This window comes from Thamnophis elegans, chromosome 1, assembly GCF_009769535.1.
Source record: "Thamnophis elegans isolate rThaEle1 chromosome 1, rThaEle1.pri, whole genome shotgun sequence".
Taxonomy (NCBI): Eukaryota; Metazoa; Chordata; class Lepidosauria; order Squamata; family Colubridae; genus Thamnophis; species Thamnophis elegans.
Genome location: NC_045541.1, coordinates 109,968,656 through 109,993,806, shown reverse-complemented (window position 1 = coordinate 109,993,806; position 25,151 = coordinate 109,968,656). Strand labels below are relative to the sequence as shown.

At 38.0% G+C, this 25,151-nt stretch overlaps 1 protein-coding gene across 1 annotated transcript in view; it reads left to right on the top strand.

Annotated features, from left to right (window-relative positions):
* SPI1 (Spi-1 proto-oncogene) overlaps nt 1-24,361 on the top strand; it is a 30,094-nt gene extending 5,733 nt beyond the window's left edge. The window contains exons 2-5 of the mRNA XM_032235222.1: nt 13,988-14,081; nt 18,919-19,136; nt 21,837-21,987; nt 23,555-24,361. Coding sequence (XP_032091113.1) covers nt 13,988-14,081; nt 18,919-19,136; nt 21,837-21,987; nt 23,555-23,871 — 780 coding nt within the window. The 3' untranslated portion in view covers nt 23,872-24,361. The remainder of the gene's footprint in view (nt 1-13,987; nt 14,082-18,918; nt 19,137-21,836; nt 21,988-23,554) is intronic.
* The last annotated feature ends 790 nt before the right edge of the window (nt 24,362-25,151 follow it).

Genomic DNA, 25,151 nt, shown 5'->3' with positions numbered 1-25,151 from the left:
GAAGCCCTAAGACAACGTCCTCATCCTTTCCTGTGCCACTTCTGATCATAATTACCCCAAATTAGAACCATGTTTCCTGTGACTTTAAGGTGGGAAGTATGTAGGAGCCAAGGTGGCGCAGTGGTTAGGGTGCAGTACTGCAGGCCACTTCAGCTGACTGTTATCTGCAGTTCAGCGGTTCTAATCTCACCGGCTCAAGGTTGACTCAGCCTTCCATCCTTCCGAGGTGGGTGAAATGAGGACCCAGACTGTAGGGGCGATATGCTGACTCTGTAAACTGCTTAGAGAGGGCTGAAAGCCCTATGAAGCGGTATATAAGTCTAACTGCTATTGCTATTGCTATGATCCATAAAGTAGATTTAACATAGTTTTTTAAAGCTATACAAAAACAAATCTGCTCCAAAATCTGGGAGAGGGGCTCCAGAAAATTGCTTGGAGTAAACAGAGTAATTCCTACCCACTAAAGCATTATTTTATCTTTAATAACTGTAGAACACAAAGAAATTCAACCAGTATAATTCATCCTGAAATTGGGATACAGGAACAGGCTGTGGTTTGCTTACCCAGATGTATTTAATAAGCCACAAATGGTTGGGTTTGCACAATTACACCAAAGCCATTTTTATGCAACATAGAGGTAAGGAACTCTTGGTGGATGAGACAACGGCCTCCTGGAAGTAGGGTGAGATCTATCTTGTTCAGGCATATTTTGCACATATTTCTCTGCCCACCTGTCTTTTTCTTCCAGGACATAAATCTCTTCATTCCCTTAAACTATCTCTGGACTCACCATATCAAAGCTCAATTATTTAGCACAATATTATATTTTAACATGTTTGGGGGTGATATTTAGTGTTCTTGCTTCAATTATAAAACTACTTTAAAATTGCTTGGACTAAAAGAGTCTGCACAATAAGGCCTAGTAATTATAAACTGAATCTCTGGTGAACTTTTCTAGATTTTACTCCTGCTCTCATATTATCTTTAATTGAAACTATTTTTAATTAAGTAGTTGATTTTCCCATAGATTTGCTATAGTCACACAAATCTATATCACTGTTGGTGAACCATTTCGGCATTGAATGCTGAAATGGAAGTGTGTGCGTGTGTGCCAAAAACTAAAAGAGCAACCGCCCGGTGCACATGCATGCACCGGGCAGCTGCTCCTTCGATTTCTGGTGCATGCATGCCACTGGCCACCTGGTGTCTGGTTTCTGGCATACATGCGTGCGCAGCTGGACAGTGCACATGCATTCTGGGAAGATGATGTTCTGGTTTCTGGTGCATGCATGTGCACCGACCAGCTGGTCTTCGCGCATGCATATGCACCAGAAACCAGAGGACCAGGTGGAAACCAGAAGAGCACCACCAAGCGCGTGCATGTGCATCAGGCGGCTGATTTTCCAGTTTCCGGCACATGAAGACCAGCTGGCCAGCATGCCAGAACCTGGAAGAACAATGGGCGACAGCTCGTGAGCCCAGATAGATGGCTCTGCATGCCACTTCTGCCACACATGCCATAGGTTCCCCATCACAGATCTATATGGTTTCATGAGGTCATCTTTTTCATCAGCACCATGATTTTAAGTTGATTGATTGAATGATAGTAGTTTTGGGCAACTTCTAGAAGATGGCGTGCCTATAAAAGGAAAGGAAATGTTTCTGGTGTATCAGTGTCAAAACAGGAGCTTGGGAATCTGCCTTGCAGATGTGAACTGAAAAAGGTTCATGACATGCTGGTAAAATTAAAAACACAGTGATATAAAATGAAAGAATATTTAAAACTAATGGTAGACTACAAATAAACAAACCTCGCCACTTCAGAATTTGGTGAGACAGACACTGTAGGCTTGTGAAAGGACTTTTAACATGATCTTCCAACCCTTTCTTAAAACCATACAGTTATTTTGTAATTCTTTCCAAGGAAATGAGGTTAGGCCTGTCCGTTAAACCAGCCTCAGCTGCACATCACGGGAATCTGGTTGGTATTTCTGAATCATCCACTAGAGAACATTTATATTATTATAAAAATGGGATTTATTTCTGAAATAATGTGAACTACATTTATTATTTATATATAATCTGTCTTAAAACATCTCTTGTGGTTCTCATCTTAGCAGTGACTTTGAAAGTTGGTTGAACAGCACCCTATAATAAAACCATGGACATACACATGAGAATTTACTGCATATAAGTCAACATTTGAATATATTTTTGATGCTAATTTTCATTCTTTAATTCTTAAATATTGATTTTAAAATAGCAACTGTTCATCACCTGTGCTTGTACCTTTTCATCAGGTACATGATGAAAAGGTTTGATTCAGTTTAATCCATATAAAGAATTAAACAGATATTATGATCATAGGAAAAATCTAAGGTAATGATGTAGTTTCTGGGTTCTACAATCTCCCAGGGCTTGAAATGGACACCTAACATTAGAACCATCATTAAAAAGGCACAACAAAGAATGTCCTTCCTGCATCAAATCAGAAAGTTCAGACTGCCCAGGAGCTGTTGCTACAGTTGCACAGATGAATTATTGAGTCTGTCGTTTGTTCTTTTATAACTGTCTGGTTTGGTACAGCAATCAAACAAGACAGGTAAGATTTTAAATGACAGTTAAGACTGCGGAAAAAACCATCTGCAGCCAGCCTACCTTCCATTGAGGACTTATATATTGCACAGGTCAGAAAGAGGGCTGAGAAAATATTTAGACCCCTCACATCCTGGACATAAACTGCTTCAACCTCTCCCCTCAGGACATTGTTATAGGATATTTCATGCCAAAACAACTAGACAAAAAGTCAGTTTTTTTTCTCTCGTGCCATCACTCTGCTAAACACCTAATTCTCCCAGGACTGTCTTATGTCTAATTTACTCATGTAGTATGACTGTATTACTATTATCCTTCTCCTCTTTTCTACTGTTTTCCCCTATTGGTAACTTACAATTATATTACTTTGTTGTTTCTATGTACACTGAAAGCTTATGCACCAGAGACAAGTTCCTTGTGTGTCCAGTCACACTTGGCCAATAAAGTAAAAAGCATTCTATTCTACTAATTTTTCAAGGGCAGCCTTTCCTAACTTAGCCTCATCTAGATATGCTGTAGTTTACTGACTTTTTCACTTGGCTAGGAATTTGAGAACTCTAATTCCATTGCATCTGGAGCAGGGGTGGGTTCCTGCCAGTTTTAACCTCTTCTATAGAAGAGATTCCACTAATCTACAGTGCTGTTTAGAACAGGTTCCCGCCCATCCATCATCAAGAATGAGAGGAGGAATTCTGGGAGTTGAAGTGTGCAAGTCTTAAATCTGTCAAGTTTGAACACCCCTGGGGTTTTTTTTCTAAAGGGTTAGGGGGTGCAAGGGTCTTGTAACTTGACAGCTTTAAGACTTGCACACTTCAGTGTCAGAGTTCCTGAGCCAACATGACTGGAGAAGGAATTCTGGGAGTTGAAGTCCACAAGTCTTAAAGCTGTCAAGTTTGAACACCCCTGGGTTTTTTTCTAAAGGGTTAGGGGTACAAGGGTCTTGTAACTTGACAGCTTTAAGACTTGCATGCTTTAAATGCCAGAGTTTCTGAGCCAACATTTTGGTTGCTAAGCAAGAGCGTTGTTAAGTGAGTTTCACCACATTTTACAAGTTGGCCACACCCACCCAGTCACATGACTGCCAGGCCACTCCCACTCAGTCACATGGCTGGCAAGCCACTCCCATCCGGTCACATGGCCAGCAAGCCACTCCCACAAAGCAGGCCACACCTACAGAAGAGATTCTAAAAAATTTTGAAACCCACCACTGATCTGGAGGTACCAAACAAGAGAAGCAGGATTTAATAGATCCAAGCTGTAGGTACTAGAACTAATTCTTTAGGGACAGGATTTGATAAACGATTGATACAAGACTAAGTTTTACATCGTAGTTCAGAGATAGCAATAGTAATAGCAATAGTAGTTAGACTTATATACCGCTTCATAGGGCTTTCAGCCCTCTCTAAGCGGTTTACAGAGTCAGCATATTGCCCCCAACAATCCGGGTCCTCATTTTACCCACCTCGGAAGGATGGAAGGCTGAGTCAACCCTGAGCTGGTGAGATTTGAACAGCCGAACTGCAGAACTGCAGTCAGCTGAAGTAGGTAGATAGGTAAAGTGATATCCCAAAATTTTTCCTACTACTCTTAGGATCTCTGTTCATGAGATTTTTTTTATTTATTTAAAAAAATGGCAAATAGTCATGGCAAAACAAAACATCTGTTTTTACCATCACCATGTTTCCAGCTCTGAGTAAGTCTCATTAGAACAGGATTTGTCAGCCTTGGCAACTTCCAAATGTGCAGACTAACTAAAAATGGCAGGGATCTGCAACTGGTTGCTTTGTTTGAAATACTGCTCATTTCTCTGAATAAAAGAAAGATGACTTGGAAGGTGAAAAACAACTTCAGGGGCTGGGAGAGATTGTGATGAGAAACCTAACCAGTTTGCTATTGATTAAATGGATGTGTTGTGAATACACAGTCTCTCCATTGCAACATTTTTGTGAAAGTGCCTATAATATACTTTCAGATGTGCCCAGAAAACCAAAATATAGATCTACTTTCCTTCCTTCATCCGTTTAAGAGAAACCATCATCAATACTGTCATGTTCTGGCACAGAGGTAGTTCATCATTCCAATGCACAGATCCTTTTAAAGACTGAATGATAATCTAAGACCTTTCTCATGAGGGAAGAATATCTCACAGGTCTGAGATGTTTCTGCTTGTCAGCAAGAGGAGCAATAAGAAATCCTTTTTTAAAAAACCCAAAAGTGGAAAATGTTAAACTTTAAAACAACGTATGAACAGCAGTGCCTGTCATATTGTTATCAAGGAAGCCTCTTTTATGTGAGAAAGGTACACGGACTCCTCACACCAGAATTACAGGGGCATCAGAACTAAGCAGAATCTGGGGAACAGTTCAGGAAGTTGGTGCAACAATTTGAGGCCAAAAACCACACTGACAACCATTTGTTTTGTAATAGAAAAAAGAAAGTAAAATCACAAAGATAACAAAGCAGACCCAGAAACAAAATTGTTATTACAACAGGACACTTTCTGGATAGAGTATATTTTTCAAATACTATGCACTTTCATACTCTGAATGTCAGGTGGCACTTTGTTACTTATGGTAAAAACAATTCATGAAGAGATATAACCTTTCCATTCCAGTTGCATTATCCTTTAAATGTAAACAAGAGTGGCTAAATAGGTCAGATACTTAACTGGATAGGAAAAGAGAATGCAAGCCTTTTCTTCCTTACAACTGCCTAATGGAAATCATTCCTCCCAGAAGAAAGCTGCTACAAAGAAGAGGGGAGCAATCTATTCTCCAAAGCACCTGAAGGCTGGACAAGAAGCAATTGTTGGAAACTGATCAAGGAGAGAACTAACTTAGAACTAAGGAGAAATTTCCTGATAGTTGGAACACTTAATCACTTGTCTCCAGAGGTTGGGATGTTCCACAAGATATAAGTATAAACATTAATACAGGAAATGGATACGAATAAGTGGGGACAGTAGGATAGGGATGGTAGGCATGTTGGTGCGCTTATGCACCATTATATTATATATATATTACATGCACCATTATTGGTTGTTTTGTTGGCTTAATGTAATGCTTCCTAGGAATTATGTCACAATTATGTATTGGAAATGTTCATAAATAGGAATATGTTAAAATTGTCTATAGGCCAATTATCTTTCAAGAAGCTCACTGAAGAGTTTAGTTTGTTGGATTAATTTCTAGGATCTTTGCCTCCTATACAGTACTGAGAGCACAGTATATAAAATATGATATATTTATGTTAGGCCCCATGCCATATTTTCAAATAAGTACAATAGGCTTACAAATATTTGAAGGTCCTATGAAAATGTTTTACATTATAAAAATATGAAAAGTAACAGTAAAATTTAAAAAATGTACCTCCTAAAATTAAATCCATTTAAGATATTATTAGTGCTTTATTGTGTATAAATGTACTGGGACTTAGTGAAGAATATGGGGAATATCTTTATAAACCAAACTGTCTGGTTTATTACTGCTAGAACCTACAAAGGTCTTAATGCAGTCACTTAGGCACTACATTTTATAAAGACCGAATCTACCTATCTGGCAAAAAAAAATAAAAATCATGAGTGGGCAGGGTCTTTCCTGTTGTGGCCCCCATTTTGTGGATCGCTTTACATCCAGAAGTTGCCCTTTACTTTCTAGTATTTTGTAAAACAGTAAGTTCTGTTCTTTCAATAAGAGTTAAATAATTTGTGACATGCATCTTAGATGCATCTTAGACATGCATCTTATGTTTTCTAAGGAAAACATAAAATAAACACTAATAGGAAGGCGGGAAAACTACGTAATATCTTGGAGGAAAGTAAGTTGCAATATGCAATATATATAACCAAACAGAAGATGCAATCTTCTGGAGAATTCTATTTTTATTCTGAGGCCATACTGATTTCCGGGCTATTTTTTTAAGTGGCCCAAAAGTTTTCAAGAAATAAAACATTCAGAATAGGAAGGGAATCACAGTGTTGCAGACTACTTTAGGGAAGTTTGTAGAATACTGAGTTGTCATGATCTGGAAAGAAAATCAACTCTTCCATCTCCAGAATTAGGTATTTTAGACACCTCTTCCATATATTTAGACTGCAATCCATACTATATAGTTTGACTGACACTGATTATTTTTACAGTAAATCCCTATCAACAGTTTATGATGACTTTCCCTATGTGGAGGATTCATCTTGTGTTGGAGTAGAACTCTTTCATCTAATAGTAATAGTAAGAAGGACTCCAGGTTGGAATGGGCTATTTTGGAATTTGGTCCATATGCTCAGTAAAAATTAGCACATCATAGCATCATGGAAGAACTGAAATGTATCTTGGAAACCATCTAATCCATCCCTATGAGCAGTAGAATTCTTTCTTAACAGATGGCCATCAGCTTCTGATTATTTTGTGTCCTGTCTTTTGGAACAACTTTGAAGAATTCTGCCCCATTTTCTTGCATGAAAAGCCTTCAGATACTTGGAAGAAATATATTGTATTCTTTCTACACTCTCTCCTTCAACACTCTCTTCTTCAGGCTAAGCATATTTGACACCTTCAACTGTTCCTCAGAGGAGTTTCCTTTTTTTTTTTTGAATAAAGTTTTTTTTAAATACATCTTATGGTTTTGATTCCTGGGTGTCATACACTTCAATACAAATAAAACTAAAGAGGTTTTTCCTTTCTGATCGCTTATCAGTTTAGTTGCTCTCCAAAATGATAAGGGACCCAAAAACGTACTGGAAATAGTTTCAGTTTCTCTGGCTTCCATTGATCTTTTAAAGATTAAAAAAGAATGCCTCAATGTTTTCAGATTAAGGGCATTGTGTGGAAGTCAGGTTTTCTATCTTCCATTCCTTCTGATTCTAGTATAAAATAACCTGAGATCAATGAGGTTGTTTTGACTCTAGATTTGTTCTCCATCTTCCATTTTTCAATTCTTCTAATTTCTGTGGTAGCTTAGTAAATGGGTCAAGGTGAAGATGGATACAAAGTAATTGGCAATAGACCAGTTGGAACTATCTGGTCTGGTCTACATGTTTATTTATCAATTTCAGAGAAACACTGCCTTGAAATGAAAGCTTCCTGACCAAAAAATTGAACTTTATGCAGAACTTAATGCAAGTCCTGATTCTAATATTGTTTAATCAACAAGGGGCTCATCTCCACCAAAGCACCAACTCAAACTCTTTAGGATTTATTTCTACTAATCAGCAAGCTTTGGTACGTAATTAAGATCATCATCTAAGCAATGTATTTGACAGCAAGTCTACAAAAACATCTGAACTACCAAAAGAGATGTCATTACCAAACACATTATAGTCTCTCAGGTGTTTCATCATGTGTCTTCTTTATATGTTTAGGCAGAAAAGAAAGATAATATCTGAGTTGTACTGGAGCCCAATTCTGTTTCCAAATTAAACACACTGATTTAGATGTGAAAGTGATCTCAGATAAGATCTTTTGATTTCAATGGGGATATCTTAAGTTGTCTTCATAGGATTGTAGTGATATGGACATATATATATATATATATATATATATATATATATATATATATATATATATATATATATAATATATATATATATATATATATATATTTGGTCTTTTAAATTACTTTAGGGTGGATTTTGTTTGTTTATATATTTTAAAATGTGACAGTAAGAAAACCCTACTTGGAGCAATAGGCAATAGAAGAGGATTGTTCTACAGTATTTCTTTGGCATTTCTAAGTATCTGGGGAAAACATATTCAAAGGATCAGAAGATTCTATGACTTTGGTTGACCGCATACAGGGAAAAGTCATCTTTTTTGCTTGTTTATTGCTACCTGCCTTATCCACAAATGCAAATATATTAATATCTACTCAGAAATGTGGAACAGGGAGGGTCTTTTTCCAATTGTTGTTGTTCTTAGTTGTGAAATTGTGTCCAACCCATTGCAACTCCATGGACAATGGTCTTCCAGGCCTTCCTATCCTCTACCATCCTCTGGAGTCCATCTAAGCTCACACCTACTGCTTCGGTGACTCCATCCAGCCACCTCATTCTCTGTTGTCCCCTTCTTTTGCCTTCAATCTTTCCCAGCAATAGGCTCTTCTCCAGTGAGTCTTTCCAATACACAATCCTTATATGCCCATTTAGCAAAGGCAAAAATAATTAAATTTATGTCACCCATCTCACTATTCAAAGTAACTCTGAATTATACAAAACCTTTCTCTTCAGTTGTAAACTGTCCAAACGTCTGACAAAATCTTCTGTAGAATGGAGCGAAGGCTTTTAAATGGAAGGAAAGGCAAGATTTCAGATCTTCAGAATCACACGTTCAGTCCAATTCTGGAAGCATCAGACTTCCTATGACAGATAAATAGCTGTTATCATAACTATTTATAAAGCTTCTACTACTGTTCTTGCTGCATTTATGTTCCATGGAAGTGCTAATAACTATCTGCAAGGTCTTTATAAAGATTGCCAGGGTCAATCGAAGTAGTAGAAGTAGAGTGTAGACCATGATTCAAGGTGGAATCTGATACCTACAGATTTCCCAGAGATGGATACATCTGAATCATTTAATCCATTTGGCGCTTTAGTTTTTTTTCAGCCACAGTGCTTATTGCTTTCAGACAGCTGTGCATGCTAAAAACACTGAGATATTTAAACTTCATGACAGTCAATGTCACAGAAAGTCCTGGCTAAAGCCACAGCAAGCAACTTCCCATTCAGATCACACACAAGGAAAGGTTTTCCTGGATCATATTTCTGGATGCATTATGATACTATCATCCAGCAACAGTGGCTACTGTTTTATAATGCATCTGTTGCTGCCAATGTTTAAATAGAATTTCCCCAGACTGTTGAGAATTAGTCTATCTCAGAGTAGATGTTACCAACATACCTGGATTTCTCTTTCAAAAACATGAGATATCTGTTGAATTTATCCAGGCATTTCCCACCCTCTTAGCTGAATACATGGACATTGATGATCACAGCCACTTCTGTCATCTTTCAAAGGACTTTTCCTAAATTACCTTATCCAAATGAATTCACTCCTTTCCAGATGGAGCTGCTCACTTAAGTATTTGCTCATTCATGACTTATTCACAGCTGCTGTCTGTTTGTAGCACCCAGCTTCTCCTTTCTGTCCTGAACGGATCATTTGAGGCATTTTAAGTGGCTTATGTAAGCCATGATCAGTGCTTCAGGCTACTGCTTTGACATGTTAAATACAGTGGAAGTGATTGCAGCCCAAACAACTTCATTAGCCTTCTATGTGAATTTCTGCAACAATTGGTATGCTAGCACTATTCTTGCTAATTAGAACTTAGAGATGAAAAATTCAGAGGCTTGAAATGAAACCCCAGAAAGCTCCAAAAGAAGAGATGTACAAATTGCATTGGATAGACTGGAAATAAGCCAGTGGGTTTATCCCAAAGTTAAGGAATAGTGCTGCATATCAGAGCCAATTGGAATTTGATCTGTTCCAGTTATAAGGGCTACCGCCTTTGCAAGCTGTTGGTGGAGTCTCGTTTTCCATTAGCTTGATGCCAAGTTAGAGGAGCTTCAGTGCTCTCTGGGAAATGTTGTTTTCACAAGAACCATCAGTGTGCATTTGAGGTGGACATTATGAGCCAATAGAAGTCACTCTCCAAATAAAGGACTGTAGATTTCAAAGGCATTTCTACCCAGGACTAAATAAATGCTATACTGTCGAAGCTGGGAGTTGTAAGGAATTAATGCCAAAGTGAACAGTTGTTGTTCAGCTACTGGTTTCTCAGAGAAGACTCTCCATTTATTCAGGCAGGGAGATATAAAAGTAGGGTATCATATTTAAGTTTTAAAAAGAGGGCATTCCAAAGGTTTTTTTTTTTAAAGTAAAGTATCATTGATAGTTGCCACACAAATATACTTTATGTATTTTTGCTCCTCTCACACCCTCCCCTGCACATATTCTTAGGTCTGAAAAGACAGATTCAACAAAGCAGGGCATTAGTAACCGGTGTACCAACATAATGTTTGTCTCAAGAATTAAGCCATACAATTCTAAGGACGTGCAGTATATGGTTCATTGAATCAGTTATGGTTTTTCTGGTTGTTTCCATCACAAGAGCGAAGTGAGCCTGAAGCAATTGGGAGCACTTTGGGAGCGCTCATCCTTTAAGCCCAAACCAGACAATACATGCCAATAATAACTGAAGACTACCCAGGCTGAAATAGTGTTTCAAAATGAAGCCATTCTTTTATACATACAGTATATATAAAATTTATGTGGGGGGGAAAAAACCCCAATTTTTTACAAAGCACTGTTCATGAAAATAAATCCCTCTGGCTAGGGAGACAAAGAGTTTTTTTAAAAAAACTTTTATGAGAGCAAAGAAGCAATTGGAGTGGGAGGATTTTGAGGAGAAAGTTCTGATGAAGTCAGGAATCCATTAGCCAAAGGCTTCCCCCACCCCACCTTGCAGCCTTGTCCCAGGTAGATCAGCAGCTGCCACCATCCTCTGCCTTCCATTAAGCTTTTCTTTCGCCCTTTTTATGTTCTAGCTAACCAGATTCACACTCACACTTCCTTGAACCATTCCATGTATGGAGACAAAATGTACAACATTGCCCCTGTTACCTTGTCAGCATTCTTTGTTGAGACCTGCAGAGTTTCATTTGCCATTGGATGATTACTTGTTCATTTATAAAATTTATAGGCTGCCTATCTTACCTCAAGGTTACGCCAACTATGTTTGATATAGCTAGGTCCAACTAGACTGCAAATTAGAAGAAGAGGCATGGCGGGATGAAGGTATCAAGTTGTAATGGTGTTGGTCCCTCTCATTGCCTTTCCTTAACTATTATTGCTTATTTCTTATCACTAAAGTTATCTTATAAGCCAACTGTTTACCCATCTCTGTCTTTTCCTTCCTTTTCGAATGGGAGGGAGGGAATGAGGGAAGAAGGAAGGAAGGAGGGAGGGAGGGAGAGAAGAAGGAAGGAAGGCAAGAGCCACGTAACTAACAAGAGAAAGTGGAAAAGGTAGCCTGACAGACTGCAGAAGGAAGAAGAATGAGAAGTGGTTATGCCTGCATGTGTAGCAAACATTCTTTGACATATAAAAATCCTGTCCATCCAGAGTTTTAAGTCTCAGAAAAGAAAGAGCAAATATATGATAATCTTAGGGAAAGGACATTGCTTAGATTACTGCTGAGCATATTAAGAATCGGCTGCATGCTGTTATTTTACAATGTGAGAAACTTGAGTTTGCCTGTTCAGGCAAAACAAGTAATTGCAAGCACAGGGCACTTACATCCATGCAAAGATGGCACCATCATGGGCAAAATAACGTGTCTCCCCTAGCAATTTTTACTTGGAATATAGCTGGATTACTTTATATGGCTGAATCCTAGACCAACTACATGCGTAAGAATAAAATAAACAGCAAATTGCATTAAATTGCAGCAAAAGAAAAACTGTTGCTGGACAGGACAAATTTCCACCATGGGAAATATGAAAAATATGAAAATAAATATGGAATGGCATTTGCCTATAGCTATTCAAGTTACCATTCAAGTTACATCCTCCCAGTATGCTCTGGATTTTTAATTATTAAGCTATTTTAAAATTTTATTTTAAAAATATCTCTGCTGAATTCAGGGCTAAAAAAGATCTCCTAAAACAGCGATAGCAAACTTTTTTTGGCTCGCGTGCAGTGGTGGGTTTCAAAAAATTTGGGAACCTCTTCCGTAGGTGTGATCTGCTTTCCGGGTCCACTGATGGAACCACTTCTAACTGGTTTGGTAGATTTGATTAACCGGTTCTACCGAATAGGTGCGAACTGGTAGGAACCCACCTCTGCTCGCGTGCCATTAGTGGGGGGAGTGCAGGGGGGTGGTGTGCGGGCATGCCGCACCCATAATGCAATGCGTGACACCCCCTCCAGTGCGTATGCATGCACTACAGGTGCTCCCCCCATTTTTTGCATGCCTTTTTTGCCCTCCCCAGGCTCCAGAGGCTTTATAGGAGCCGGGGGAGGGCGAAAACAGCCTCTCTGGTCTCCCGGAAGCCCTCCAGAGGCTTCAGGGACCTTCAGGTTCGCCATTTTAGGACCTAAAACAATCCATGGCTCTTCTCCACCCATACTGTAGCTAATCCAAAACCCTAGATTAAAAATCTAAACTATAGAAGCAAATCTAGTCCATGCCTTTGGAATGGCCAGTTGTTATTCATCTACTTTTTATGCAGAATGCAGGTATCAGTGACAAATATTTCAGTCCTGATCCATAATTTTGTATGCATGTGTTTTTTTCCTCCATATTTCTTTAGATCTAAGATGTGGCTATCATTTTTACAATCAAAACAACTTCTGTCCCAGACTATGCAATAGGCAATCAGGCACAATACTATTGAGGTTTTTCAGGCTTTGGGGAGCTATCTATTTATATAACTAATTTCTTTGCAATAATGATTTACCACCTATAAATGTTTAAAGAAGAATAAAATGATTAAAGCCACCCATTTTGCAACCAAGCATTCCCTGGTAAATGAGAGACCACAGGTAAGGTGGTTTTTCTCTTGCAGCACAGCTTACATTGCATTCTCCAATTGATAACAGTTGGAAATTAAGTGAAAAGTAAACTGCTCTTTCCTTGCATCTCCTAATTGCCTGGAGTTGATTTTTGTTCTGCTGCAGAAATAATGCTTAAATTAAATTTTACCATGGCAAAATGGCACTATTTCAATGTAAAACAGTAATCAAACAAAACAAGACCAAGAATAAAAACAATCCTATGTTTTCATTTTCATATTGGGTTCAGAAATGAACAATGGAACAATTCAGAGAGGGTATGGAAAATTCTGTAGCTTTTCACCAGCATCTCTGGACAATCTCCCAGAGACAAACCCAGTGGGCATGATACTACTGTAAAATTCTAACAATTGTGTTGCTATTAAAGATCTGAGCACTGTTCCAGAGAGCTAAATTGCCATCTATGTATATGTTTTAACAGAATCTTGGAGGGGCGGTGGTGATATTGGAGCAGGATGAACATTTACTAAATTTTGAAGAATTCTTTAAAATATTCAATTATTTTCCATGATTGATATTTCATTTTGGAAGGGCATGTCTAATTGAAATGAAGAGCCAAGACATATAGCCTGCTACAGATGCTTGAGAATCAGTTGAAATGGTAGAGGAAACAATTCCTGTCTTCTTCATGATTACAGGAAAGGACTACTGTATGTTTTAAAAAAACCCATCTTTGCTAATTTTAAAAAAGCCTTTCTTGTGATTTGAAGTATATTTTCTGAAGGCCCCTATCAACCTCATGTTTCACTGTCTTATTTGTTTTCGAAGGACAAAGGGGAATGTTGATCTTTTTTTTCATATGGGACAATAATCTCTTCTCTACACAGCCCGCTGAAGACCTGGTATCTTATGAATCAGACATCTATAGACAGTCCCATGATAGTTACCAGTATCTCAACAATGAAGCAGACAGTCACGGTGGTAAGTAAATTGCCCAAAATCTGGGAATACCAGAGAAACAAATTTATGGTTATTCAAGAACGATGAATCAATATAGCTTTTTAACTACTTTGTTTCAACAATAGTTTTAGAGCACTTTGGCCTAGCTTGATATAAACACTACTTTTCTGAATCAATTAATTGATACAACAGCATTTCAAAGATATTCATGATAACTATTTTCATTATACCTACCAAATTTGGGACCTGGATTCTTCCAGAGATGGCAGTAATAAATAAGTACTTCCCGGTTAAGCACAAATCACTCTTCTAGATTTTGCACAATATCTTTTTGATAATAAGACGGGATAAGAATATCTGCACAGCAGCATACAGTAGGTGGAATTAAGAACATGATTCAGAGGTGATGATCTGCAGGTTTGATTGTAAGATCAAGCCCCAAGTTTCTAGCCAGGGTGATTCATATGTGCTCTGGCTGACCATGTTGAGAGTTAGCATTCAGTGCAAGTATCTTTGGGGATAACAGAATTGGGGGAAGCATACTAAGATATTCTCCATGACCAAGGTGACGGTCCAACAAGAAATGAGAAGCAGGCCCAGCAGATATATTCACATATATGGTTAAAATGCCAAAATACTTTACAGAACTTCCTAAAGAATAATATTGAATTCATCTGCAAACAAGAAATAATAATTAAAAGGCAAAAGTTATCTCATGCTTAAACTGTTATAGTTCCAGTTGTGTTGAAAATTAGATTAGCAATGGCCCTATTTAACAGAAAAGAATTGGACTGGAAATCATGGGCTGTTTTTTCCATCCCAGCTCATTAGAAATAACTGCTCCAAGTGTAAGGAAATTACAGGTTTTTTGACCTGGTTATTTACTGAAAAAACCATAATTGAGTGGATTCAGTTGCTAAGTTGTAAACTACAATTTATAAGGGATAGTGACTGAGTTTGAAACATGTTAAACTGAAGTCAAAGAAAACTGTGTTGTGCTTAAGCTTAGCACAACCTATGACTGCAAGTAATGCCTTCCTTGTTTTGTTCTTATGTATCTGACATTAAATACATTCTTAAACTATCAGCCTGGACTGTTCTGGATATAGGTTCATTCACTTTTATAAAGAAAGTGAAAGTATTTATTTATATAAGCAACCTTTCCTAACCACAGTCACAACAAAATGACAAAATGTGTGTCATAATGAAAAAAGGCAAGTTTGGCTGTGTCCAAACTTTGTCACACTGTCACATGCAAATATACAGTCTAAGGGGGTGGGTTTTTTTATTGTAAGATGATGTTTTGTCATTTCCCACTCTTACCTCCCATGGCAGTTACTTATATTTATTTAAAATATTTACACTTCACCATAGTGCATAACTTTCAGAAAGAAATTCCTCTAATTGGTCCTATCCCAAACCTCACAATATGTATAATAATCTTATGTGTAAATGAGACCCCTGAATTAATCTAAAAAAGATAATTTTAATTATCTAGTCAATATGGAAGATAATAAAAAGATGAGAGAACTGACACAGGAATCTGTACTTCTCTCATTTATATCTACTCCATTTTCTTTATTCTTCAACCTTTCCTTATAAATGAATCTCTTTTCTTTTCTATTGTCAATATGAAATGTTGGTAAATTGTTACAGAGATAAAAATGAGGATTCCAAGTGATATCCAATACAAGTCAGACATATGGGGGGAAAGGGGTCAAGGAAAAATATCGGTAATCATTTCTCTATTAATGTGGTTCAACTTAGAATAAATATAAGAACAATAGATGAACTATATTCACAACCTAGTAGTAATATGTCAGTCAAAGGTTACTCTTAATTTATCTAGTAGTAAAACATTAGGAAAAAATAAAGACCTTTATGGCAGGAACAACTCTACAGCTTTGGTAAAAAAAAACGTGAGCGTACTGGACCATTATTTCAGTCTTTATTTTAGTCGTGAATTTGAGCAAACTAAGTCTTGTTTCTTTCCTTTAACATTTTCATGCCATTAAAGCCAGCATTCTCCTCATCTCCATACCAAACAATTCTCTCATATCCTCTTTCACTTCACATGACAGTTTCAAAATGACTCCCACATGAAAAAGCCACAGACACCCTAGTGATTTTTTAAAAATTATCCTCCCCCAAAAGGGAAAGGGGATAGAAGAAAGAAATGAAAGAAATCTGAATCTCCTCTCCTCCAGCTAGATAGAAGGACTGGGACAGACAATATGTGAACCTTGGTAAAGCTGCTGCCTAAAAGAATATTGAGCTACATGAATCTAAGTCTGAATGAATAACACCACATATCATTCTAAGGATAACCACAGGGTTACCCTGCTTTTCAGTGCTAAAATATGCCACCAAGCCATATTAGAAGTCATATAAAAATGTTGAGTTAGGAACTCAACTGAAAGGAAAGTACAAGCTTTACAATTATGCAGCATTACAGCTGTTTTAACAGATAGAGAAAAAAAATATCTGGCAACCAACTTTTCCCAGCTTGTCTTGATCATCAGTCTTTCTTCATTAATGATTTACACTTTGGCTGGCAACCCCAGTTTCACCTCATTCTTGTGACATTGGCCATTTCTCATCCCCAGACTGTGATGTAGACAGTCTTATCTCACTTTTTTTAGTACCACAGAGCACCAAATGGCCACAACACACATAACAAAGGAGAGGGAAGAGTGATATGATCACAATGCTGGCAGCTGTTTGTGTCATTACAGGATTTACAATAAGAAAAGAAGAGAGAGATAAAGTAGTTTTCTGGGAGATTTTTCAATATAATATATTCACAACTACAAAAATGCATTGGAGTAAACTCAGTAAAATATCCCTCTAATATTAAATGGTGATTTTTATAATGAGAGAGGAGAGGAACTTAACTCCACAGCATAAATTTTGTTGAAACCACAAAGCAGAGAAATAAAATGTTAAAAATACAAAGCCGGACAAAATTTAGACATTTGTCTTGCACTGGAAAGGCATAAGGCCCCAGGCTTTTTGAGGACAAATATCCAATACTTTGAGAAGGACATTTGTGGAGAAGCCCTTCATCAGTACAGTCATTTGTGGACTTATCAGGGACACTGGGAAAAGGACCTTGGATAACTATTTCAGATCATCATAGATACATCTGGGAACAAGTGATTCATCAACAGAAGAACATCAAGTACCAAGATCTCAAGTTAGGAATAGTTTTAAAGGTTAAAAGGCAGCAGCTTAAAATGAATGCAGAAAAGGGCCAGGTGACAGAATGTGGCCTGATCTTCCTTCTAAATAAAATTCTATACTGAAGTTTTTGCCTAATTTTCAAATATCCAATGGATTGCCATCATCCAAAGAGATAGTTAACAGGGCATTAAAATAGAAGGTAAGAAGTAGCATAACTAGGTTACAAATCTAATATTATAAAGGCCACCTTACTCTTCAGTGACAAAGTGACAAAGATGGAACAAAGTCTACTTTTTTAGAAAGAATGCAGCTGCAACAGAATAGAGGAAGAGAGATGAATCATCAGTTAACAGTATTTACTTCTTCTGTGGACAATTTCAGCCTTGGTATATTGATTCAGGCACTTTTAACACCTCCATTTGTCAAAGGTTTCAAATTTTTTCATGTGGTTTCAGATTTGGCTCATCAGAACTGCATACAAGTTGTCAATTTTCTCAAATTGGCGACAATCTTTGTTTGTATCTTTTAGGAGGGTTCTTAAAACAAGTTTTCCATTTTTGATAAGAAGTACTACATTTTATTAGGAGTAGGACTGAAACTTATGGGATTCTAATGCATATGGGTCATAAATGTAAGCAACTGTCTGGATGTGATTGGGATAGCCAGACAGCTGTGCTGCCTCATTCCATGTTGGAAAATTGAGTCCAAACTTAGAACAGGCTATTAAATTTCTTGGCATAGAGAATGCCATTGTTGGTTTGATGATCTGTTTTTGTTTCTCAACATACTGATAAAATTTGTGCCTTATAAATGAAACTTTTAATTCAATCAGAGACAATTATCAATTATTGTATATCATAAAGAACTGGAATGTGTTTTAATTTTCATATAGCTCCGGCAACCGTAAATAGCTTATCAACAGAATCAGCCAGATTATGGGAAAGGGCTTCTGACTCTTGTACTAATGATGTTTTTGCATGGCATTCATTTCCCATGGAGCTGTTTGGGAAAATGCTATACCAAATTATAGTAATGAGCCAGATGTCGATGTATATACAGATAGCCAGAGTGTGTAGATTGTTTAAAATGCTATCACTGTGTGACGATAGTTATTCTAGTTTGTTTCAGGATTATATGCCACTCACATACCAAGTTGGCACCTTCACAGCTATGCTATAAGGAAGTAATTCTAAACAGTGCACATAGCTGCCATGTGGTGTTATTACTATAAATGTTATGCTTATCATTCACCATCAGACTCAGACATCCATTTCTCCTCATTCCCAAAATTGCTTTCTTTCTCTGGATCAAGGCTGTTTCTCCACTCATTTCCTTCAGCTTTTTTGATTAGGCAAAGAGTAGCAATGGCTCCCCAGGCATGTAATTCTCACCCCAATGCCTCCAACCAAGGAAAATGCTATTAAAGACATCATAATAAATACAAACAATGAACTATCCTAGTGGAACTTGCTGAATGTCCTTTGGAATTCTGCCAAAAAATAAAAACTCCTGCCCTAGATACTAGAACATAATTCAAATTCCACATATTCCACTTGGGATCCAATCTTGATATGGACTGAATATGAACTTGGTAGATTTAGCAATCCTCTTTCTGTTGTACAGATATGAACAACTGTGTGTGTGGTGTTTTTTTTCTTTAATTCTGTGTTACCAGGTGAACTGCTTTTAACTCCGTCAGACCACTACTGGGAATATCATCCCCATCATCTGCACCCTGAATTTGAGAGCTTTGGAGACAATCATTTTGCAGAGCTCCAAAGTGTACAGCCACAACAAATCCAGCAGCTCTACCGGCACATGGAGATAGAACAGATGCACGTTCTTGACCCGGGGATCCCTGTCACTCATATTGGACTCAACCACAACCATCAGGTACAAATCTGAGCCCCAATAATCCAAATGTAGATGTTTTGTAGGCAGATAACTGGATATGCAAGGATTATTCATATTTTATAACATGTAGTTTAATAAAACTAGGACAAATTAATACAACCACTAAGACCATTTTAAGAGAACAAGAGACTTAGCATTATACATAGGATTATATCACTTTTGTTTAATATTTTTAAAAGCAGATAAACCTTTTCCAAGCTGTTAACAGAAGAGCAAAATTATCCATGCAATTAAATGCATCATTTGAAGTTATATTATTATCAGTTGGGGGGGTGTTATTTTTTTAAACCAGAAATAACAGGTGGAATCAACAGAGTGAGACCCAGGGAACAGTTTATTTTTAATGTGCTATTTCTTGCCAGGGTTGCAATAAAAATATTCTCCTGATCAGCTATCAGCCCAAGGAGAAACATTCTCAGTAACTATGAATGAAAGAGAGGAACAGAGCTGCTCATTCTTTGTTTTCTTCCTTCTTTGCAATGTAAAGGAGTTGGAATTGGGCAGCCAATATATTTAGAATATTATCACCCCCATCATCTTACATGATCCACCCAAACATTTTTCCATGTAGGAGGGAACAGAACAAACCCGTATTTTTATCTTCATTCTTGTTCCTGTGTTGCCTGTATAGGGAACACCACTGTTGGTCTAGATATTGATTCTTAGTGGCCAGTGTTGGGTATAACCAAGCAGCTACAGTCACTCATTGTAGTTAATATATTTCTTGTTCCCTTTAGAAAATGCTCACTCTCTGTCAAATGGCATTAATATCACACATTCCACACTTGGAATAGTAGAATAGAGGCAACACATTCATTCCTAGACAATTTGAATAGCAATGTTTGTTCAAATGTGCTGAGAATAGGCAGAAGCAATTTGTCTGAAAAATATCCTGCTAGCAAAGGTGGTTTCTTAGCAGAATCCCAAACTAGGCATACCATATCTGGGCCGCCAACCTCTGGATGATCTCTATATGGCACCAAAAAGCCATAGGATATTTTAAACAGGATTTCTCCTGGAGGTGAATTGCCTCCCAAAAATACCTTTCCTTTCTGCCCCAAGTAGACTGAGGGCATGGTGTTCCACACTTAAAACCACACTTTAAAAAATTAGTATGAATGGAATAGATATTTTAGATATATATTTCATCATCCTTTTAAATTGAGGTTCACCATGTCAGCACTTTCCTTCTCATTCTTCCCCAAAGTATAACAGTTTAATACTAGGGACAGTTAATTCTCCATGCAAAACTCGCAGAGACATCTCATTAGCATAAATGAAAATGTTTCACTTCCCCCCAATTTTTTCCAGAATGTCGCCACTGGAAGAGCTTCCAAACTGTCACTGAATTTCCAGTGTGTAGTAAAATGTGCCTCAGTCACTCCTCTCTGGGTGTTTTATAGGCCTTAAATAAAGATCTTGCTTTCCCTGAGTCTCCTTTAGCTGTTTCATATGATGGACCTTTGCTCTGAATTTAATTTCAAATTAAATGTTGGTAGGCAATCTAATGCCTCCATTTAAGCTGCAGTTTAACTATAAAGAACTCAAGGTGACTCTGTGGTTAAGGTCAGTAGTTTTACCCCTGAAGAGCTGGCAGGAAATGTACACACAATATTACTCAATCCCAGCCCGTTCCACAGTAGTCATCTCCAGTTAATCTGCCGAGTCATTAACCACCCATCACTGTACCCCTGAAGCAACTTAATTGCACATTCCTTGCTGAGATATTTTGGAATACTTCTACATCAACAGAAAAACCTCAGAAGTCCACGATCTGACTGCTAGAATAAGTTACAAACCGAGAGCCGTTTTGTATCTTCTCAACGTGTCCCTTCTTAACTCTCTTGCTTCAGATATAATAAGTTTTGTCACTTATTTCCTGTACTTAGGAGGAAGCAGAGTGGTTTGCTTCTGTAACCTAATGACAAACAAAAACAGAGTTACCAGTATATTTGGATTTTTCCTGCAATGGTAGCCTGTTGTTGGCCCAGCAGGAGCCGTTGGAGCTGCCGCCAGACTCCAACAGCGAGGGGTTTTATGAGTCGGCCTTGGAGGAGGGGGAGGACCCTGGACAGGGTGTCGACTCCGATCAGGGCGAGGAGAGACTGGTTGGCCACCAGGTGGCGGCAGAGCATTGGATCAAAGGGAATGTTCAGGAAAACATTTGGGAGTTGTTTCAGGATGCATGCAGACGAAGGGCTACTCGACAGAAGGAACAACTGCATAATTGTAAGAGATGATTGTACTTAGCTGATGCCTGATTAAGATCCTCTCCTGAGTATAAAAGAGACTGTTTGTGCCACGCCCTGGTTGCAGGAGTCAACGTTCTCATTCATGTTCATGATTCAGAGAAACCAACTTGGATAAGTGGTTTGCTGTGTCTAGGTTTGTAGTAATTGCTGCCAGAGAGCTTATCTATTTGTTTATTTTGGGCTTGCAGCCAACAAGACTGATTAAAACATTCTTTTGTACGTCTGTTTTGGCTTTCATTCCTGGACGGAGAAGGGGGGGTCAGAACAGTAGCCTGTCCTTTTCCATCTTCCTGTGAGATGGCCTGATAAGGCAGACACAAATTTGCAGCTGCTTAGATGTTTGAAAGAAAGGCTACTTTATCCATCTTCATTCTTGGCACACCTTCCCCTTGTATGACTTATCTGACAAGCTCATATCTTTGAACAGGTTGCCTTTGTGCCTCGCATGTGTATGTATCCCTCTCATCAGCGCAGTTCTGATGAAGAAGATCTAGAGAGGCAGAGTCCACCCTTGGAAGTATCAGATGGAGAAACTGAGGTTGGGGAACCCACTCCTGGGATTATGAATGGAGAATCAGGTTAGCAACTATGCCACAGAAGCTGAATTCTATATTTTATCCTAACTTTTTCTTCTTTCCTGTCCGATCATTGCTTCTCTGACATCACTGTCACATCTGACATACTTACCCTTATAATTCTACTATCTCAAAACTGAAATGTTGTTTTCTTTTGATGACTCCTCCCCTGTCTTTATTAAGTTTTCTTTCATGGCTATCTTGCATTTTTATTTCCCACATGTTGTGCTAAACACATTGAGCTACATAATTCACAGTTCTCGATCCGCAGCTTCAGTCTCCACATCCTTCCATTTAAGACTGATCCTTTTTGGGTCTTCCTGAAATGTTTGGTGCCAGGTTTTCTTTGGCCTTTCTCTTTTTCTCCAACCAACTGGTGGAGTCCAATGGACTGTGATCTTTTATCATCCAGTAATGGCTCTGATTGTTTTCCCTTCAAGCCACTATTCAAATATTTTAAAAAGAAAATGTTTCATTTATTTCCTTAATCTAGGTTTCAAGCAGAAACTACAGATTCATCCTCACATTTTGCTTACTGGCAGTTTGAAGACACCTTGATAACCATTTTTAAGGGGCATGTCCTGATGGTATTGTCTTCATCTCATCTCCTAGCTTGCTGTGAATGCATTCTGAAGTTGTTTTTGGTTGATTTACTGTTAGTAGTGTTTTCTCTCTTCTCCTGAACTTTGCCATGTGAATAATCTCTCACATCTCAATGTCAAGGCTGGAAGTGTTGTCAAGGGCAGGGATCTGCTGCACTTTTATTGGCTACTTAAATCATTATGGCATGTCCCCTTCCTGTCCAGTACTTGGGCACTGACATTTGTGACCATGTTGGCTTGGACTGTGAGAGAAACCAATACTAAGTTTTGCAGCCTGCAACCTATGGTTAAAACTTCAGGTTCCCATCCTGCTTTTCATGGTCCTTGGAAAACCCAACATCTCACCCAGGTGATACTCCTCTGCAGCCTTAATAAAATACAGCAGCCAAACTCAGAATCTGGTGGTGAGATTTTCCAGAGAATTGATAAAACAGCAAGTAGAAAATAGATATTCCCAATTTTAATAAAATCAGAGCTAAAAGTCCCAAACACCTGATTCTGCCATCTCTGTGGACATTTATATACTAGTGGCTTGCCCTGTCAGTGTTGAAGGGAATAGTCTTAATGTTCTTTGATTACCAGTTGCTTACTATTAGCTTGTTTGGCAGTACCTTGAATTAGGTATGGTTTGCTTCTTGACTGTTGGTCTCATATTCATCCTGATGTTAATCTCTGCTTATCTAGATGTTGATTGCTGGAAGGAACTGTTTTAGTCTTTTTGTTTCTTTTGATTTTTTGATTGTCTCTTTTGAATGATATGTAGATGTTGTTTATGTCTCTATGCCTGTTGATGGTTGATTTGTCCGAGTGTCAGGCTTCCAGGAATTCTCTAGCATTTTGGGAAGTGCATGGCAAGAATAGTACTTGGTTACAATGCAACCATTACAAACTACTGTCAGTTGTATATAAAGAAGCTTCTGATATTCCTATTGCCCCTCATGCAGTGCTTTTTCTATTTCTTCATATAGGTAGTAAGAAGAAAATCCGATTGTACCAATTTCTTCTTGATCTGCTTCGGAGTGGAGATATGAAGGATAGCATCTGGTGGGTAGATAAGGAAAAAGGCACATTCCAGTTCTCCTCTAAGCACAAAGAAGCACTGGCTCATCGCTGGGGCATTCAGAAAGGCAACCGCAAGAAAATGACCTACCAAAAAATGGCACGGGCATTGCGAAATTACGGGAAGACTGGGGAGGTCAAGAAAGTGAAGAAGAAGCTCACATATCAGTTTAGTGATGAAGTGATGGGAAAGAGCAGCAGTGATAGAAAAAGCTTTCCTCTCTGAATGAGGGTCCAGGATTCCCCAAAAGCCAAATTGTAGAGACAAATATGGGTTGGACTTAACAACAGAGTTGCTGTAACATCTCCGGGCCTTCATTCTTACCTTATTGAGGTTTTCATCAACCATCTTCTCTGGTACGAATTCTCTTTTCAGCTTTGACATTCCTACAGGTTATTTTTGCATCTATATAACAAGTTGGACATAGTAGGGACTGTTTTTAAAGAGAAAGAAATGTATAGGTATGTTCTTTTCAGAAAATATTTGATTGTGCTGTAATTAAAATACATAGCCAATGAAGTGTTTTTATTTCTCAGAAAGTATTAGTTGATCTTCAAAGACTGCCTTAGCCTACAGCTTTTAAATTAGCATTAATAAAGACTCTGCTATATTTCTCCATGGCTAGAGAGAAATCTGCAGACCTTGGAAACGTATCTTCTTATGCAAGTATGAATACCATTAAATATTTAATAAAATCAAATATAATGAAATCAAATCTTCTGCATTAATCCAGATAATCTTATCTGTTTTTGAGTCATACTATAAATAGATCTCTGCAAGCCCTAATGGAGATGTTGGAGAAAGAACCCAGGATGGAAAGTCTTCTTGATCCAAGTCATGTGATTACTATTGAGCTACGGGCCTCAGCTTTCTTGCGGTGTATATACTTCAGTTTCCTTGAGCACAGAATCAATAAGATGTATTAAAGCATGAACTGTTACTGCTTCCCCAACAGTGGCATGAAATAGTTCTTCCTTCTGATCTTCTAAGCTGCTGCTTCATACTGATGTAAAGATTGTACATCATTCTGTAAAACAAAGTTTGAGACCTCTTTGCAGTTAAGAGAACCATATAGGAAGTATAGAAGTATGTCGATGGTAACTAATGTAAAACCTTGCAGATAAAAGATCTTGGTCATGGATCTCCATTGCAAACCCCAATGACATCATGAGGTTGTGATGCAAATAATATGAATGATGCACTTACATTATCACATGCAATGCCACAATCACATAATGTACACCCTATGGTCTCAGTACAACTTTTCTCAATTCAGAGGATTGCATATATACAGTTATAAGTATGATTTTCCTCAACCAACACCATGGTCTTGCAGGTAAGAAATTGTTATGGAAGCCATAATCCTGTTCCCAAAGCATTGAGGTCATGGCATTAACCCATCCCAGGACCTTCTCATACTTGGTGGGTTCAAGGTGGAGAAAAACAGACCTCCTTCTATCACAAAACTGCAGTGATACAGAGGTGGAATTTCCCGGTCATTTCAA